This window comes from Macaca nemestrina, chromosome 10 (genome assembly GCF_043159975.1).
Source record: "Macaca nemestrina isolate mMacNem1 chromosome 10, mMacNem.hap1, whole genome shotgun sequence".
Taxonomy (NCBI): domain Eukaryota; kingdom Metazoa; phylum Chordata; class Mammalia; order Primates; family Cercopithecidae; genus Macaca; species Macaca nemestrina.
This window is the reverse complement of record NC_092134.1, coordinates 19,300,750-19,320,633: the sequence shown is the minus strand read 5'-3', so window position 1 is coordinate 19,320,633 and position 19,884 is coordinate 19,300,750. Positions and strand designations below refer to the sequence as shown.

Genomic DNA, 19,884 nt, shown 5'->3' with positions numbered 1-19,884 from the left:
CATAAAAGCCACGTCATGGTTTGGAACTCGCCTACCATTCTAGGCATATCTCCTGCCTCTTCCTCAACAAATTCTCCAGGCTCGACCACTAGTGTGAGTGGCCTCTGAATACCTTGTTCCCGCCGCCTGGCTGCTCTGCGCCCCTAACCCTCCCAGCCTTGGGCTGATGTGGCATCCATCCCCTGTGCTGGACTCCTGTCTCTGCCATCCAACCTCTTGCTGCACTCTAATGTAACCACCAGCGCATTTCTCTCTCCAGCTAGACTGTGTGCATGCTGCGGGCAGGGCTGCGTTTCCCTCAGTCTTATATATAACTAACACCGTGCCTGCTGCCTGGTGGGGCCTGGGGACTGTTTGAGGAATAACTCAACAGTAGACATTCTGGCCACCCAGTACTTTGCATTCAGCAGGTGCTCAGGACACAGTGTGGGCTGACACATGTGGCATTCCTACAAATCCTGCCAAACCAAAGGGACTCAGGATAGGGCTGGCACGGCTGCGCAAAAGCAAGGACGTATCCCCTGCAGGAAGCCAGGGCTGGAGAACAGCCCAGCAGAGGCCAGGAGACTCAGGATAGCACCCAGGGCCGAATGGAGAGACGAGGGTGCTCTCTGCCTGCCCATGTACCCACTGGCCTGGGAGGTGCATGGTTAGTAACTCAGGAAAATCTGTGTGGTTAATGACTCAGTGGAATGTTCCAGAAGATCTACAATTGGGTTATCTCCCTCAGAAGGGAAGAGGGAGAGCGCAAGACTGGTTGTTTCTTGCTATTTCCTAGCAAACTTTCAGAGCACAGATGTGCTGGGAGGAGGCAGAGCCTCTAGATACCATCCAGGGTCCTCGCTCTCTGCCCACAAATGGCACCACTCTGAAACCACTCCGGCGGTTTGAGGTGCTGGAGGCTCTAGGAGGATCTGACCCGAGAGGCTGCTTCGACTGGAAAGCAGGAGACTCCAGGGGAACAGAAAGAGGGGCTACTTTCAAAGAGTCTGAGGCCGACCATGCTTCAGAAAAAAAGAGAACCTTCAAAATGTGCAAGGGAGAACTCCCTCAACTCCTTGTCTGAAGCTGGAGCTTCTTTTGGAAACCACTCTTTCCGGCTGAATACTGAATACTTTCCGAATTTCATGCGGAATACCTGTTTTGTTCTTCTTCTTGGAGATAGAGCAGCTCTTCACTGTCCCCACTTTTGAAAACACCTGGATAAGAAAGTAACAAGTATCATCAGCAGCTCTAAACCACTATGCAGGCAAGGGCCCTTGTCAAACACTATACCCCCAAATTTGCCATATGGACAACTTGGGGTCCCCAAAACATTTTGAGGTGATGAGTGATGACCTTCTTTAAGTAACCTGGACAGTCCCCTAGGGTTCCCCATAAGAGCAGCTGGGCTTGTTTCTTGTTCCAGTTTTAGAAGAAGGAAGTGGGACACAGAACAGTGAGAGACTGACTGTAGATCATGCAATCGGGAAGCCGGGCCTAAGTTCCGGAGCATGGGGTCTACTGTCCCAGTCCGGGCCTCTCACTGCCCCCTGCACCAAATGCCAAAATAATTTTTACAAAAATTTTAAGTCATAGTCTATTCTATTTTCCCCTTAACTTTTTCTGTCTCCTTTGCTAGAATTTGAAACCCAATCACAGCAAAATCCATGTTTACCTGGTTCCCGACTGTGTCTGCAGCACCACACACGGGGCCCAGGGAAAGGCAGGTGCCCATTCACCAATGGGCAACGGGGAAGCCCAGGGGCCCGGGAGAATCTTGAGAAACAAATACTACGAGCAGCAGCCGCTTACTGACTCTTGTGTTTAAAGTGTCAGGTGCTTTACTTGGAATATCTCCTTCACCCAGTCATCAAAACAACTCCATGAGAAGAGTCTATTAACATCCCCATGTTACAGATGAAGAAACTATGGCACAGAAAGGCTGACAGACTCACTCAGGGTCACATCATTAGCATGGAGCAAAGCTGGGATCCAAGCCCAAGGAGGCTGATTGCTAACCACGGCTCTCCACTCAGGGCGTGAGACAGGAGCCCTGGGAACTAGGGGCTCTTCCCCTGAGGGCCTCAAGTGGACTGTGTGACCTAAGGACAGTGAACCAGCCTCTCTGAAGCTCAGCCTCCAGCCATGTTCCATGAAGAGAGTGAACTAGGTCATCTTGGCTGTGACTTCCAGCTCCAGAATCCTTGAATTCAGAGGATGCTCTTGGGCTGCTGTTTGCGTGCATCTCCCAGGAAACAATGATCCCGGATAATGATGTTCCCATACCAGACCCGCACCAGAAAAAAAATAAAACTAACATTCAAATCTATCTGACATATTCAAATCTATCTACCTTTTGGATGCTACCAGCACATGCCACTGTTTAAAAGCAAAGCAAAACAAAAATGGAACCAGGAAGTAGCCAAAGGCAAGTCTAAGGGTGGGTTTCCATTTGCTTAATAAGGTAAATCTTAGCTCCTTAAACGCTGCTGCTTTAGTCAGGGTATCTCTGCTGCTGGGGCCGCTCTTCTGATAGGTAAAGGGACAGTCACATCACAGAGGCCGAGCCAGAGGGTCACAGAGGGGCTGTGGCCCTCTGCCTCTCTACCACACCCCAACGTTTGCCTCCGTATCATCTGCCCACCATGTTCCTACCCCTGAGGCTCAGTGGACACTGTCTTCTCTCTTGACCCCATGATAGAATTTTAGGGTTCAGAGGGATTTTTAGAAATCAATCAGGTCCATTCTTATGGCCAGCTTCTTTCCCAGAACAAGTTGATGGCTATCAGCCTGCTGTTGTTACTCATTAAAACAAAACAAAAAACTGAAAAACCCATTGAGTGTTTATTCTGTGCCAAGCCCAGTCTCTAGAAATAAAGGGTCTCCTGAGGGAGGTGCCACACAGTAGGGGAGCTTGCAGACCCCACTTCTTTGGAACTGGAGGCCCCGTTGTTTCCTGATTGCTGGTCCAATTCCTTCTAGAAGCCCCCTGCCCTCACTCAGCACAGCCCTCATTTGGCTTTTACCAACCTTCTATTTGGAGCTCCCTGCCCTTTCATCCCCTTCCCTCTTCCCATAAATGCAAAAATCTCACCCCATCCAGGGATTCCAGGTCAGGCCCAGACCCTCATTCATTGACGTGGCTTCTCCATTATTCCCAGCAAGCTGAGAGGATTGTGCTGACATTGACTTTTGGGTAGTTTACATCATAGAAACAACTATTGCCTTCATATTACACGGTCTCCCTAGAGATTCTGGTATGTCTCCAAAGCATATGTGGTAGCCCTTCTCAGGCCCCCTGGCCAGCCTTGCTACTGCTCTAGTCTTCAGTTGAGCTGTCTACTGGATACCCCAGGAGAAGGGGTCAAGTAGGTGGTGCTGGTTGTTGCCCCAAGTGCATATTAACACGCATCATGTTTTAAGGCAGAATCAATGCAGTAGCCACATCAGTAGACTAGGGTTTCCCATCCCACACTCCTCCCTGCTGGGCTGAGAAACCACTCACTCCCTTCAGCTTCTCTTCTGTTGTGTCAAAATTGAGATTCTTAATAAACAGAGTACACCCTGGGAGGCTCTCTTCTTCTTCTTCCTCTTCCTCCTCCTCCTCTTCCATGTTTGCTGAAGAGTTGTCTACTCCTTCCTCTGTTGGATTTTCATCTTCTGGGCTTTCACCATCAGGCACTAAATCCCCATCAAAACAAAGACAAAAACATCAAATCCATGAAATAATGTCAAACCCACCAGAGCCCTGGGGCCAACTGCAAAGAGCCTACTAGGTAAAGGGGTTCTGCCTCTGCAGGCAGTGGCAGAAAGGGGCACTGGGATCCCCAACTTGTGCTGAGCTTCAGCAACTCTTGAGACAGAGAGAAAGTCCTGCCCCTGCTATGTTGTAAAGAGAAAGGAATACGAAACACAGCCCCCAAACAGAGCCTAAACAGGACCAGCTCACACTAATTTGAACTTCAAAATAAATTACCATGTGAACTGTTTTACTAAATCACAAGCCTAAGCAAAATGTTATTTTTCCTCAAAACAATAGCCCTTAGTGAACTTTCAAACTAAAATGCAACTTAAAACTTTTCAAAAATTATAGGATGGGAGCAAACCTTAGGAAGAGTCTAAATACTACTCCCTTGAGCCTAAAGAATGTTATATACCATCAAAATCCCTCATATGCATTACTTCAGGAAGCATATACACAAAAAGTGTGGTTTTGTCTACACACATTAAATTCAGAGTTACGCATCACAGGGAAAAACTGGAAATACTCGATGTTCACAAACAAGAGACTAGGTAAGGTAGAGAACCACCAAAAGCTGGAATAATATGTAGTCATTAAAAATGACGTTTCCAAAGAACGTTTAATGACACACAACAAAGCTCATCACAAAAAAGTTAGAGAAAAATTAAGATATTAAAAAAAGTGTATACTGTAATTTTAGAAAATGTTCAAGGTAATTTAAATCATGATCTAAGCCAGGTGCAGTGGCTCATGCCTGTAATCCCAGCACTCTGGGTGGCTGAGGCGGGCAGATTACTTGAGGTCAGGAGTTCAAGACTAGCCTGGCCAACATGGTGAAACCCTGTCTCCACTAAAAATACAAAAACTAGCCGGGCATGGTGGTGGGCACCTATAATCCCAGCTAATCGGGAGGCTGAGGCACAAGAATTGCCTGAACCTGGGAGGCAGAGGTTGCTGTGATCAAGCCATTGCACTCCAGCCTGGGTGACAGAGTGAGACTACATCTCAAAAACAAAAAACAAACAAAAAACACGATCTGCACATTTATGAGAAAACATACAAGCGTGTACACACACACACACACACACACACACACACAGGGATCACAGGAAGGAGATGCATAAAGTGTTCCTGGTTTATTTCTGGAGAATGGCATTAGGGATGGTTGTCATTTCAACCTGTCACTGCTAGCACTTCGTGCCGCTCCTACTCTGAAAGAACAGCATTTTAGGGAGAGGCTCTTTAGAGAGGTTCTCTAAAGAGCAAATATGAAGCTGTGAGTTAGCAAGGGGTGTGTGTGTCTGTGTGTGTGTGTGTGTCTGCGTGCGTGTTGTCTGTGTGTGGCTGCAGCTCAGGGAGTTGGGAACAGGGAGACTAGACCTGCTAGCTGCAGTGCCCCTAAGCATGTAGATTTCATTCTCAGCTGACAGAAGCCTCAGGAAGTTGGAACAGGGCAGTGTCATGATCTTTTGAGAAATCTTAGGAGGAAATGTGTTCAATTCGTTTCAAGCTCCCCAATTTCCCCAAGTCACATGATTAGGACCTGGAGACAAATTCCTCCTCCAAAGACAAGGCTTCTGAAGCTATTCCCATATCCCCCAGGAAATCAGACTGTCTTAGCAATTCTTCAGAGCAGTTCTCAGGCTGTGCCTTCACATCCCTCACCCTCAATGTTTCTAAGCAGATGACCAGTGACCTCCCTTAAGAGTTAAACCCTGCACCCTAGCCTGGCAGAGGCACCTGGAGGTTCCATGGGCGGGTAGGCTGGAGCTGATGGAGACAGCCTGCTTCTTCTACTCACACCTTCACTTGCACAGTTCAAACTTCTGCATGATGTAAGGGGGCTTTCCGGGGTTCAGCTCCATCCCACACACTCCCACTGCCAAGCACCAAAGATGCCTCTGTCCGTCGTGCCCTTTCTGATGGAAACCTAATGCTTTCAGGTCCTAATTAAGCTTCGACCAGTTTGTCATAAAACAACCCTTTTAAGTCCTTACAGAAACAGCTACCATGATAATCCTGTCTCTTTAACATCAGTTGAACACACTGCCTTCCTCCCTCTGGTAAGCCCAGAGTCGAGACTCAGATACCAGGACAAAAAGAAGAAATCTACACAAAGGCTCCTCCCCCAACCAAGAAACTAACACAATTTACCCAACAAGACAGATTCCATGGTGTGGCCCTTTGTACTCAAAACCCAACTTTCAAACGAAGCTGGAGGAAAAAATACCACGAATGGTGAGAACTAAAGCTATGCAAGGCAGCTAAGACTTCAGGTCCTGGACAAGAACTTCAATGGAGATGAAAACCATGACCTTCAGCAGGGAATATTTCCACCCCACTGGCCCTCCTTGGCGTTTGACATCTTGGAGATTAAAGGAGAAAGGAAAGAACACTGATTGAGGTCCCCTACCATGCACCAGGCACATGGTTGGATGCCCTGAGTACAGTCTCACTCATGACCACAGCAGCTACATCACAGAAAACGGGGGGCCCAAGGAGAGTTCTGGAGGCTGCCGCATCGGAACCCGAAATCTCAGGCACCTTCTGGTTGATGAGACAGGTTCATGGAAGACTGGAAAAAAATTTTATAGAAAAAAGCATAGTGGGGATGGTGACCAAGAGGGCGCATGGCCACTTTAAGGGAGCAGCCCCTTCTTGGCACTGGCCAATTGACAGAAAGGTCAACCTAGCGTGGCCAGAATTCAGATCTATTAAGAGAAGCAGGAAATTCAGCTTTACAGAGGAAATCCCGTGGTTTTTAAATCTTGGCAACTTAATGGCAAGTGACTTTTGAATTAGGCAGTAGTCAACAAGTACACCAGCTCATTGAAACCTCGGTGCTGTGCTCCCTGCATCTAGCCTGCCCCAGAGCACTGGCAGATGCCCTTCTGTCTTTCTCCCCCAAGGCCCTGGAACCCAGCCAGTGCCCAGTGTGGCATTCCAGGAGTTCCAAGTCTCACAAGGGTAACAACCCGGGGAGCCCAGCACCCCTTAGCGTGGCTGGAGTTGACTCCACACTGCCTCCCTGGTCCCTGAGCGGTGGCTGGTGTACTACAAAGGGCATCATTAAATGCCCAGGCACCTGCCCGAGGAGGTGTGATGTTTGGGTTTAGTAACAGAGCTGAGACCAGGATTGGATAGATCCCTTCCCTGGCAGATCAGCTGCCCTTAGCCCCAGCCCAGGAAGAACAAGAGGGAAATGTGAGGATGGTGAAGACTGATTATCTGGGTGAGCAGCTGGCCTGGCATGGGGCTCACCCGGCATCTCCAACCTCCCATAAGTCAGCCTCTTACCCTCCCCTTCGGGAGGAACACCCAGCTTGAAATGAAAGATGTTCTCAAAGGGGTCTGCCTTTCCTCCAACAGCGCAGGCTCTGGATGACCCTGGAGATGTCCGTTCTTTCCCCGAACCTTGCGTTCATAGCAACCACCACCCTACACCTGAAACTTCGCCCTGGATCCTAGAAGAACTAACAATTCAAGGGTATCACGGTCTTTAGAGATCTACTGGAGAAGGGCCCTGGAAGACGAGGGCAGGCCTAGTCCCAGCCCTGCCACAACCTAGCTGCATGACCCTGGGCGAGTAACTTCACTGCTGTCTCAGCACCCTTATAAAATGGAGTTTATGGAAACCACCTCTCCCCTGATACCAAAAATACATACACAAACAAAAACCCCAAAGTCATACTAATTTGTAGGAACATTGGTAAACAGAACAGTGAGTGACTGTAAACTCAATTACCAAATTTTAAAAGGATGATGATATAATAATTATGAACAAGAAGGAATGTAAAATCTACATTTGAAGTTTAAATGAACTGTAAATTAATGTGAGTATATTGTATAGGATGTATTGTATAGGTTGTTTCAAAACCCAGCAAAACACAGGTGTATACAGACCACTGACAAAGATGATGGCCCTTCCCCCTCTCTCCCACAAGGCCCTGGAACCCAGCCAGTCCCCAGCGTGGCATTCCAGGAGTTCCCAAGTCTTACAAGGGAAACAATGTGGAGTGCCCAGCAGCCCTCAGCACGGCCTCCTAGGTCCATGAGCGGTGGCCGGTGTGCTTCAAAGGGGGAAGAGTTGTTATCTTTGCCAGCAGTCCTCATACACCTGCGCTTTGCTGGGCTGTTTGGAAATGCAAGTATCCACTACTTCCTCCACATGCCAGGCCATGGCTCCATCACCTCTCACCTCACCAGAATGACTGAAGAGCCTCCTTGCTGCTGTGCCCTCTGCCCCTCTCTCTGGCTCACCACTTTCCCTGACTTCATCCCTTACCCTTTTCCCTTCTCTCCTGTCACCTCCATTCTAAACACACTGGTCTCTTTTCTGGTTGTCGAGCCTGCCAAGCCCCGCTCCCTACCACGGGGCCTTTGCACCTGCTGGCCTCTGCCTATTCTGCTGGTCTGCTGCTTTCCCAGGCCTGGCTCCTTCTCACACAGCCTCCCCGCAGGGAGCTCATCCTGTCCACTCTAGTTCAAGCAGTCTCCAGCCCAGGCCCAGCCACTCGCTGTTCCATTCTTCTGCTTTCCTGTTTTCAGAGCCCTGTCCTGTTCTGGCATCACCGTATGAAGCAGTTTGCTCCTCTATCTGTGCTCCCCAGCTACACGGAGAGCTTGAGGACAGGACCCAGTCTGACTCAGTTGGCGCCGCATCTCCAGCACTGGGCTCAGAACAGATCTACTTGTGGACGATGGGTATGTTGGGCACTCGGCATGTGCCTAGAACACAGCGATCACGAAATAGCCCTTACTGTGATCAAGAGGAGCTGTGGGGTTTTAGGTAAAAGCATAGGCCTCAGAGTTGATGGCTTCAGGTCACATCCCAGCTCTCTCCACATGTGTGACCTTGCTCAAGTCATGCAAACTCTGTGCTTCCTTCTTTCCATCTAAAAAGGGGCTGGCCATCATGGTGCCTACTTGCAGGACGATGATGAGAATGAATGCAGAACAGGCTGTGAGACCTGAGCCTGGGCCTGCACTCAGTGCTGCGAGAGAACAGTTTTGTTCTTAATATCATCCCTGCTACCCACACTGCCCAGCAGGCCTCGATGAGAGAGAAATCCAGGGGAAAATGTTGGAAATCCCTAACCCTGTGAGAAGTAAGACAACCCAGTGTGGGGAGCCCCCGGCCCTCCTTCCCCTTCTCCCTGCAGGGTGAGCTGCTGGCTTCATGCTCCCAGGAAGGCCAGCCAAGGCCAGGCGTCCGAGTTCACAGCTGGGTGCCACTGCCAGTCAGCTTCTGCTCCCCGAGTCACCAGGCCAGGCTGTGTCCAGAGAGGCGTGGAGACAGCCAGGAGCCAAGGTCATGAAGCCAAACGTCATTTTAAAAAGCACTTCTGCTGCTGGCCCCAAGTCAGGAGACAAAAGAAAGATGGGAAAGAAAAAAATAAGGTATTGTGAAACTCAAACAGATGTTTGCCAACAAAATCACCAGGAACCAGAAAAAGAGGGAAGAAGTGAGACAGGAATCAGGGTTGGGCCCGGGGGCGGGGGAGTGAGGGGAAGGATCTAAAAGCAAGGTGGGCTGGAGGGGGCTGGGAGAGGCAGGGGGAAATGTGCTTCCATCTGTAGTTAGCACAATCAAATCCAGTCACGCATCGCCACATGGGGCTTTATTATAATCAGGCCACAGAATTTACTGCGGCCTCCTCCCCTTTCCCCGCTCTCGGCGCTGGAGCTGACAGCAAAGACTGTTATCAGTTGCAAGCAGCTTTTCAGGACCTCCCCCCACTCTGAGCCCTTTATCTGGAGGTGAGGGTCTTGGTTGTGGGGAGATAAAACATGCTGTCCCCCTCCCTCGAGACTGGTACAGAGAACAGGAGAGCATTGCAGAAAGGAAGGGGGTAAAATAAAAAAAAAAGCTATGTCCACTCCCCTCCTACTCTTCTTCCTTGGGAGCCTGAGAAAATCCAGGGCTTTGGGGGCTGGCTGAGTCCCCCTCAGCCCTCCTTGTCTTCATACCACGGGGGAGTTGGGGATCTGGTGAAGCTTCGAGAACAATGCAAAGAGGGCGGGGGTGGGGGAGGAGCAGGTGAAAAGAACAGCACCAGCCAGGAGGGGCTGTGCACGGGCTGCCTGCAGTGAGAGGGCAGGAGGAGGCCCTGGAGATCAGCTCTGTGGGAATTCACCAATGACGCAGGACGCAGTAGGGCTTGGAATTAGTACAGACACGCACAACTTCCCGGGCCGAAGGAGGCCCGGCGGCCGGCCGGGCTCTAAGGCCTACTTTGTGTGAGTCATGGTCAGGCCCTGGAAAGCAGCCCCTCTGGGAGGTAGGGGCTGTTGGGGACATGCTCAAACCTGCAATGTAGACCCAGAAAGCTGGGGGACCCGCGGGGCAGGGGGTGGGAAAACACTCTGACGGTAAACCACAGCATACTATCTCCGCGACACACCCTGTGCTGTGCTGCAGACATTGCTGTACTCAGGGCCCACTTCTATTACTACTTGTGACATCTCACTTGTCCCCCAACAGCTCTATTGTCCTCCACAGCTCAGGAGTTCCTGGGGAAGGGGGTCTGTGCATCTGTGTGGTATCCATCTTGATCGCCCAGCTCGGCTGCTGGCTCAGGGCTGGTGCCCATGGTGAGTTAAAGACTATTCACTGTGACATATTTTTCTAAATTTAATTTTTGAGATAGGGTCTCGCTCTGTCACCCAGGCTGGGTGTAGTGGTATAATCTCGGCTCACTGCAGTCTCGATCTCCCAGGCTCAAGTGATCCTCCAAACTCAGCCTCCTGAGTAGCTGGGACAACAAGGCATGCACCACCACGCCCAGCTAATTTTTGTATTTTTCGTAGAAATGGGGTTTTGTCATGTTGTGCAGGCTTGTCTTGAACTTCTGGACTCAAGTGATCCTCCTGCCTCAGCCTCTCAAAATGCACTGTGATTTATATTACTCGGTCACCAACAGCAGCAGAAGACTGGTAATGTGCATGTGACATCCCACCACGCCCTCGGGGGCCGGGGCAGATACAACACCCATTTTACAGATATGGAAACTGAGCCTCAGAGAGGCAGGTGGTTTGTCCAGTCACAGAGTGGCTGCTTACTGGAAATCTCAGGGCCATTTCTCCAGGAGCTCTAGGCCGTACATGATGAGGACGCCAAGGGCTTAGAACCATGCCCGGCATGGCATAACTGCTGCTTTTGCTCTTGGGTTCGCTCACACGCACTTCCTGATCACTACCAGCCACGGGGGCACATTCCTGGGTGCTAGGATACTGCCATGAGCAAGGTCAGCGGGCTCTCGGCGTGTGGAGTGGCCATTCCAGGGGCAGAGTCAGACAGAGCAACACCAGGGAAAGGAACCCATTCATGACACAATTCCAGGAAGTGATGAGCATTTGAAATAAAATAAAGGGCCATTTGTGCGGGTGGGGACAAATGGGAGCCCCCACTATTATTCTGATAGATGGTATTACTGTCACCACTGTGTTCTGAGGCAGGGCTAAAAACCAAAACCAAACGTTCAAACCTAACTAAGCTTCTACTATGTGCCAGAGGCTTGGGAGAAAGACAAGTATGACCCAGCCCCATCTTTCCAAGGGACAAAGAGGCAGATTCTCCTGCGTTCACTCACTCCCTTGACACCTGTGAACCGAGCTTCCCTATGCCTGCGCCTCCCGGGGTGCTCGGTACCGGGCAGTGAAGGAGAGCGCCCCACTCCCTGCCTTCACAACTCAACGTCTGGCTGAGATAGATAGGGAACAAATACGAGTAACAAACAAACAGAATAAATAGAAATTGTGACAAGTGTTACAGAACAAAGGAGACAGCAGACAGGGAGAATCCCCAGGACACAAGGAAATGAAAAGCCTGGTGGAAGCGGTCACCTTGGGAGGCACCACGTGTCCCCCGCCTGCCTCCTGTTGCCACCCAAGGCTGCAGGAAGAGGCCTCCTCCGGATTTGATTTCAGTGCCGCTCAGTCCTGGATGATCTCTGTGTTTCGAAGGAGAACTTGCTTTGGGCCAAAAAAACACATTACTTAGGTTCAAGGGTAGTAACTGAACTGAAAACCAAGGCAGCTGTGATTTGGGGGAGACAGTGAAGAACAAGCCAGGATGACATAAAGAGAATTTTGTTTTGATGGGAGCAAGCACAGGTTTTGAAGGAGACCCTGATCCAAATGGAGTGGAGAGAGCTAACTCATAAACGAGCAGGAGCAGGAGACAGGTTTTCACAAGGTTTATGCCAATCATCATTAACCCCAACGACAGGGGATGCTTCTGGGTCCTCACACCGCAAAGGGACTGAAGGATTTTGCTTCCTGACTGAAACAGGCCTCCAGACCAGCACTTCTAAATGCCTTGCGCTGGCTGAGCCAGTCCTGAAGATCCACAGTGAAACACGGAAATGAGAAATGCGGACAGGGCAGGGGAGGTTAGGTACAGCAAAGTCTATTTGATTAAAATCTTAGACTGGGCATGGTGGCTTATGCCTGTAATCCCAGCACTTTGGGAGGCTGAGGCAGGCAGATCACTTGAGGCCAGGAATTCCAGACCAGCCTGGCCAATATGGTGAAACCCTGTCTCTACTAAAAATACAAAAATACTAGCCAGGTGTGGTGGCGGGCGCCTGTAGTCCCAGCTACTCGGGAGGCTGAGGCAGGAGAATTGCTTGAACCCAGGAGGTAGAGGTTGCAGTGAGCCGAGATCGTGCACTCCAGCCTGGGCAACAGAGCAAGACTCTGTCCCAAAAAAAAAAAAAAAAATCTTAAATCTGAGAATGTTGCTCCCCAACTATTTTTTTTTTTAAACTATGAAATGTCCTTATAAAAAAAAAAATACGAGAACAAAGGAGAGAGTAGCTAAGGACTTACTACTTTGTTTTTTTTTTTAACATCCTTATTTTAATAAATTAAACAACTGGTTGCTGTAATGTGGGTGTGTATAGGGGAGTGGTTACTACTGACAAGGAAAATCTTAACATCTAGATAGAATGACCATGGTCCTGTTCGTCTTGGCTTCTAAGATGTGGTCATGGTTCTCAGACTACGAGGTCCTCAATGCGGGGGCTACACTGCCCACTGTGGGCATCTAGGAAAGCATGGGGGTGTTCCAGGTTGTCACAAGGACAGGGGGCACTCATGACACTCAGAGGCACAGGCCAGGGATGTGAAATGTCTTGTGATTTGCAAAGCAGTCCTGACAAGAAAGTACTGCCCGGTCCCAAAGTCCAATGATACCCCTTTCCCCAGCTAGGAAGCATTAGCCAGGGGGTGGGGGCTGTGCTCTCTGGCCCCCAGGGGCCACGGCTTCCCCTTCCTTTCCTGCCTTTGCAGTCACTGGACATCAGAGGGCACTGCCACTCCAAGGACATGAGAATAAGTATCTCCCGTACCAGCCACCCTCCCCCATGAGCCATTCTGGCCCGTCTTTGAAATAGGAAGGTTGTTTACACTTGCTCTGCTTTGAATCCTTGTTAATAGATTATAGTTTTTTTCCCCTACAAGCTTTAATTGACAAACTAAAAGCATGCTGCATCCATAATTTTGACACTGGTTTTTACAGGACATGCCCATAAAATCTGAGTCTGAGCCCCACTAGTCTCTAGCATGAACAAAGAATTTTAAACCAGAGGCTTGATGAGAAACTTCCCGCTGCCCCTCACCCTCCTCCTTTCCCTCACCTGTTATCCCAAGGCATCCTGGTCTCAGACTCAGCTCTTACCTGTTTCTGGCTCTGCTTCATCCTTTTCCGCAGGTTCCAAAGGTGTGTCTTGGAGCTTTTTCTTCTGTGGGGCTGCGCCGGAGAAGACGCCAACTGGAGCCCACTCCAGATACAGGGGGACATGGTGGAACTGCAGAGACAAGAGTGATGGCCCTGTGGGTCCTCATTACAACACACTGCTAGGGAGGGACTCAGTCCCATGCAGATCACAGCCCAACGGTCACAGAGGGTGGGCAATTCACCCAAGAATGGAGCCGGAAGGAGCCCAGCCCAGAGCCCTGACTGCTGTCTACTCCCTGAGGACAACACTCGCCCCCGTGCTGCATCTCAGGGTACAGGAGAGAGGCTTTAGTCTCTGTTGCCACCAGACATACGGCAGCTCCAAGGCCCTCTTTGTGTTTTTTCCAGAGTATGAAACGCTAAAGTTTTATACTTTAGATGGGAGTGGGACGAGGAGAGAGCACATCACTGGTAAAGTGCAGCTCTCCAGGAGGAAGTGTGAAATACCCATTAAGAGAACACACTTTCTCTCTATGTGCATATAACCACGGGCAACACCTGTATACGCATGCGCGTGTGTGTGCATGCAGATGTTATTTTTTTAAAAGGATAGTTGGGCATAGTGGCACACACCTGTAGCTACTCAGGAAGCTGAGGTGGGAGGATCCCTTGAGCTCAGGAGTTTGAGGCTGCCGTGAGCTAGGATTCCACCACTGTACTCCAGGGAAATCCTGTCTCTTAAAAAAAAAAAAAAGGGGGAGCCGGGGGGTGATAAACAAGACACTGATGACACCTGCCTCATTAGGCGGCCACTGGGGAGCTGCAGGACAGGCTGGGAGCGAGACTTGTCAACAAATGCCCTTTTTGAATCTTTTCAAATTTCATACTCCATGAAAGCCTTGCAAATTAGTTATGTTTCAGAAACATACACATGCTTCAGAGTGAAACAGACTGGTGTGCAGACAGCGAGCTGCATCACACTGAGCTGTGCGATTGTGGGCCAGGGCATCAGAGAGGCCATCAGTTTCCATATGTGCAAAATGAAGACAGCAGTCTTCTTGTTGGTGAAATAGACACCGCCCAAAACAGGAGGCCTCACCTAGTCAGTGCTCTCAAACTGTGGCTCACACAGAGAGAGCCTTTGGTGGTGGACATGTCCTCCCAAAGCAGAAGGAAGAAAGGATGGTGTCACATTCCAAAGGATGCTCACATCTCAGTCATGGGGCCCCACCTAGATAATTTTTCTTATGGCTCAGGCACAGACTGACTTCCTGAGAGCTTAGTGACCACAGAGTCCCAAGCTAAACACTATTATGGGGTTAAAGTGGCAGAGAATGAGAAATCATTTCCTCGCCAGCAAAATGGGGACATGAATATCTATCTCTCAGAATTATTGGGGGACATGAATATCTATCTCTCAGAATTATTGGGGGACATGAATATCTATCTCTCAGAATTGCTGGGGGACATGAATATCTATCTCTCAGAATTATTGGGGGACATGAATATCTATCTCTCAGAATTGCTGGGGGACATGAATATCTATCTCTCAGAATTGCTGGGGGACATGAATATCTATCTCTCAGAATTGCTGGGGGACATGAATATCTATCTCAGAATTGCTGGGGGACATGAATATCTATCTCTCAGAATTGCTGGGGGACATGAATATCTATCTCTCAGAATTGCTGGGGGGACACGAATACCTATCTCTCAGAATTGCTGGGGGAGACCAAGGTCTGCAAAGTGCTAAAGTGCCGTATAAACAGAAAACACTTGCAGTGGCCCCACAGGGTATGTCTATGTCTTGAACCCCTAGAACCCACGAATGCGCCCTTGTTTGGAAAAAGTATCTTCCCAAATTTCATTAAGTGAAAGATTTTGAGATGAGATCATCTTGCATTATCCAGGCAGACCCTAAATCCAATGACAAGTGTCCTTCTAAGAGAAATACAGAGGAAGACTAAGAGGAGAAGAGGAAATACCACGTGAGGATGAAGGGAGAAACTGGAATGATGCAGCCATGGGCCAGGGATCCCTGGAGCCACCAGAAGCTGGAAGAGACACAGATCAGACTCCCTAGAGCCTTCAGAGGAAGCACAACCCTGCTGACACCTTGATTTCAGACTGTGGCCTTTGGAACCATGGGACGATCTATTTCTGTTGTTTCAAGCCAACTGGCTTGTGAAAATTTGTTATGACAGCCGCAGCCAGCAAACTAATACACAACTGTTGGCTTTTTTCTAAACCAAGAACCAGGAGACAGCCCCACCTACAGAAATGACTTTCATTCATCTCATTGTAGCTACAAGATTGCAAAAGCATCAAGAATGCTCATTCTTGGGCAAAATAGGGAGAACTTTTTCTCTACAAAAATAGAGAAATTAGCGAGAAATTTGCCCTCCACAAAAAATAAAAAAATTAGCCAGGCATGGTGGTGCACGCCTGTAGTCTCAGCTACATGGGAGGCTGAGGAGGGAGGATTGCTTGAGTCCCAGAGCTCGAGGCTGCAGCGAACGAAGATGGCGCCACTGCACTGTAGCCTGGGTGAGAGAGATCATGTCTTTAAAAATAAATAAAATACATTTTTTTAAAAAAAGAATGAACACATTTAATTAAAATTAAAATGTTAATCCAAATTAACATGGGTAAAGAAAGCCAAAGAAAAGCTAGAGTCAGGCAAGGAACCAAGGCATGCTTTCTGGAGGATGGTTTAGAACTTCCCTCTCCCGGCCGGGTGTGGTGGCTCACACCTGCACTTTGGGAGGCCGAGGTGGGTGGATCACGAGGTCAGGAGATCAAGACCATCCTGGTGAACACGGTGAAACCCCATCTCTATTAAAAATACAAAAAAATTAGCCAGGCGTGGTGGCGGGCGCCTGTAGTCCCAGCTACTTGGGAGGCTGAGGCAGGAGAATGGCGTAAACCCGGGAGGCGGAGCTTGCAGAGAGCAGAGATCGCGCCACTGCACTCCAGCCTGGGCGACAGAGCGAGATTTTGTCTCAAAAAAAAAAAAAAAAAAGAACTTCCCTCTCCCATTCTTCCCTTCCAGATGGGTTTTCAGGCGGTAGGGATGACACTCAACCATGATCCAGACCAGTGGCACGTGAGCTCCCACGTGCCACATCTGTGAATCCACAGTCCAGTGCACCCTCTCCCTTGAAGCAGCCCTCACTGGTCCTTCTCCAGATGGACTCCGGGTCTCCAGCAGCCCTACCTTGGAATAGGCCAGATGCCTGAAGGCCCTGCGGGCCTCCAGGGGCTCCAGGAACTCCACGATGGCGGTGATTCCACCCTCTGGCAGCAGCACGCGGCCTAGGCTGCCAAAACGGCCGAAGGTCTCCTGCAGCTCGGCCGCCAGGGTGCCTGCCGGGAGGTTCTTGACCAGAATCACAGTCTTGCTTCGCTCTGCTGCAGCCTGCAGAGAGGAAATGCCCACATGTGGGACCACAGGAGGGAGGAGGGTCCCCAGCTGACACCAGCAGGGATTGTGGGGGTCTCCAGATGAGGTTCTCCATTTGGAACCTCAGCAACCAGGCACTTAGGAGATGGACCCAGGAGGAACCAACCTCTCTGGCATGATCCTTGTTGCAAGGCTGCCAGGCAGCTCTACAGAGGCGGGTAAGGCCTGGGGCCCTGAAGCTGGAGCTCCTGGATCAAATCCCAGCCCCTCCTCCACTCGTGAGCAGGGCTGCACCTTCCTAGGCTTCCAGGGGCTGGGGTCTGCATCTCAGTACCAAGGCTCCTGAACTACAGACCACCCACCTGCTACCACGTGCAGCCAGCAGAATGTGCTGCAGAGTTAACGCCCCCTGGGAGCAGCCCTCAGCTCTCAGGAGTTGCTGGTCCCCTTGTCCTTGGGTGGGATGAGACTGAGGTATGAGCGCGCAGGCTTTCCCCTAGGCAGAGCTCCAGGCACCCACAGGGCAGCAGACTGCAGCAGCACTCTGCACCCTGGGCTCCTCCCCTTCCCCGCATCCCTTTCTCACCAGGCTTTTCTGCACAGCCCCCAATACTGTTTGCCCTTGAATCCTTGTGTCAGAATCTGCTTCTGGGAGAATTCAAACTAAAAGACTAGCTATTCAGCCTTGAGAAATGTATTTAACTGTGCTTCAGCTCCTGCAGCGACAGCAAGGACAGAGCATCTATTTCACAGGATAGCTCTAGGAAAAGTTTTCATTAAAAGGGTTAGTAAAAGTACATGCAATATGAGCACTCTGAAAACGTTAGCAATAATTTTATTAAAAAGTAATGTTGGAGGAGAATAGAAGAGCCAATAAAATATAATGGAAAAATCTAGGCATATGGCCTATCTGGGAATAAGTCTTAGCTCAGCTGCTAATTTAACCTGAGACTTTGGGTCAATTACCTTGTTTCTGTGGGCCTCAATTTTCTCATCTGCGAAATCGGCTAACAGTCACACCCATCTTATAGAGGCCACACAGGGTTAATATGAAGATTGAGTGAGGTGAGGGGAGTGAAAACCATCTGCAGGTGGGAAAGGCTGGGCACCAGTGGGCCTTTTAGGTGCAACTCAGGCTGCAGTGTTACAGTTAGAGAGAGACTCTGGGGCCAGAAAGCCTGTGTTCAAATTCAGTTCCGCCATTATGAGCTATGAAGTGACTTCACCCCTCTGTGACTGTGGTTCCTTCTGTAGAGTGGAAGCACAGTACTGCTGCTTTCACAGGGTGGCCATATGAACGAAATGAGCCAATTAAACACGTAAACTTAGAAGAGTGCTTTGGTGAATCTTAATATATGTTAGCTATTAGTATATTTATTTTATCCGTCTATCTATCCATCCATCCATCCATCCATCGATCATCTATATTCATTCATCCACCATCTATATTCATTCATTCATCCACCATCTATATTCATCCACCATCCATCCACCCATCCAGTCGATCCATCCATTCATTCACCATCCATATTCATCCTCCATCCATCCATCCATCCATCCATCCATCCATCCATTCATCCATCTATCCCCTATCCATCTTCATCCATCCATCCTCCTTATCCATCTTGAGGCAAAAATTTAAGGCCTGGGAAGGCTGCTGAAAGGGCTGTTTTGGGAATCAGAAGCCCTGAGTTTTAGTCCAGGCTCCTCTCACAAATACTGTTTGACCTTGTAAGTCACCTCCCCACTCTCTGAGCGTTGGTATCCCAGATTGTAAAATGAAGGGGTCTCATGATGTCTTAGGGGCCCTCTAAGCTGCAGTCATCCATAAATCTAAGACCTGCTACTTCGCGGAGAACAGGCGCATGGAGGTGCTGGACTCTTCCCTGCTACGTTCAAGAAGGGTCAAAGTCCCCGAACAGACAACAGATGCTCTGGGAAGCCACTGGGTAGGGGAGTGAGATGTTGGGGGTCCCGATCTGTGTGGGGGAACTGTGGGGTTAGAGGCAGACCTATGGCTCTGGACAGACAGCATCAGGGTCAGATAGGCCACTAGTCTGAGCCCATGTAACATTTCTTCCTTTCTTTAGAGACAATTTAGAAATCAGTAATAGTCCTTAGAAGGCCAGATCCTTAAATCCATCTGCGTCTCCCCTGGAAAGGCCATTCCCGACTCTCCAGTGGCCGCTGGCTGGTGCCGCCGAGAGCACTCACCTGGCTGAAGGAATCCAGGCTGACCCCGTTGTCTATGAGAAAGCGCCGCACTTCCTGGACGAGTTGGGTCTCCCCGAGAGCCACGCGCACGGCCACACTGCCCTTGGTCTCCTGTGGGAGAGGAAAGGAAGAGTCCTGGTTGGCTGTTGGCCAGGTGACTTGCTGGCCCTCCCATCTCCCAACAGCCTGCAGAAGAGGCTGGGATGGAAATGGATTCCACTGATGCTGCTCATCTTCCTACATTGATCAGATGCCCCCAGTGGCTCTGTGCCTTTTTTTAAAAAAAAAACAAACAAACAGTGTCTCACTCTGTCATATCTGTCCCCCAGGCTGGAGTGCAGTGGTGTGTTCATGGCTCACTGCAGCTTCAATCTCCCAGACTCATGCAATCTTCATACCTCAGCCTCCTGAGTAGCTGGGACCACAGACACACGCCACCACACCCAGCTCATTTTCATATTTTTTGTAGAGATGGGATGGGGTTTCACCATATTGCCCAGGCTGGTCTTGAACTCCTGGGCTTAAAGCAATCCACCTGCCTCAGCTTCCCAAAGTGCCAGGATTACAGGTGTGAGCCACTGTGCTTGGCCCCCAGTGGCTCCGGCTTCCCAGGTCTCACACAGTAGATCCGGGACCCCAGGGTCCCCCTGCAGGGTCTCCCTCCCCTCATCATACGGGTCTTTGCTGCCACTCCCATGCTGAGCTCATCCCACCGCAGGGATCCTGCAGTTGTTGACCTTGGCCTCCAAGGCTCTTACCCACATTCCCTTGCTCCATTCGGTTTCTGCTTAAGTGTCATGTTGCTGACCAGTCCAGCCTCACGGTGACACCCCATCCCTCCCTTGGCTTTTCTGTTCTCTG

At 49.9% G+C, this 19,884-nt stretch overlaps 1 protein-coding gene across 1 annotated transcript in view; it reads right to left on the bottom strand.

Moving 5' to 3' along the window:
* LOC105493362 (RNA binding motif protein 19) overlaps positions 1-19,884 on the bottom strand; it is a 142,705-nt gene that overhangs the window by 99,682 nt on the left and 23,139 nt on the right. The window contains exons 14-18 of the mRNA XM_071071012.1: positions 19,024-19,134; positions 16,624-16,824; positions 13,407-13,536; positions 3,488-3,663; positions 1,139-1,199 (exon numbers count right to left, since the gene is read on the bottom strand). Coding sequence (XP_070927113.1) covers positions 1,139-1,199; positions 3,488-3,663; positions 13,407-13,536; positions 16,624-16,824; positions 19,024-19,134 — 679 coding nt within the window. The remainder of the gene's footprint in view (positions 1-1,138; positions 1,200-3,487; positions 3,664-13,406; positions 13,537-16,623; positions 16,825-19,023; positions 19,135-19,884) is intronic.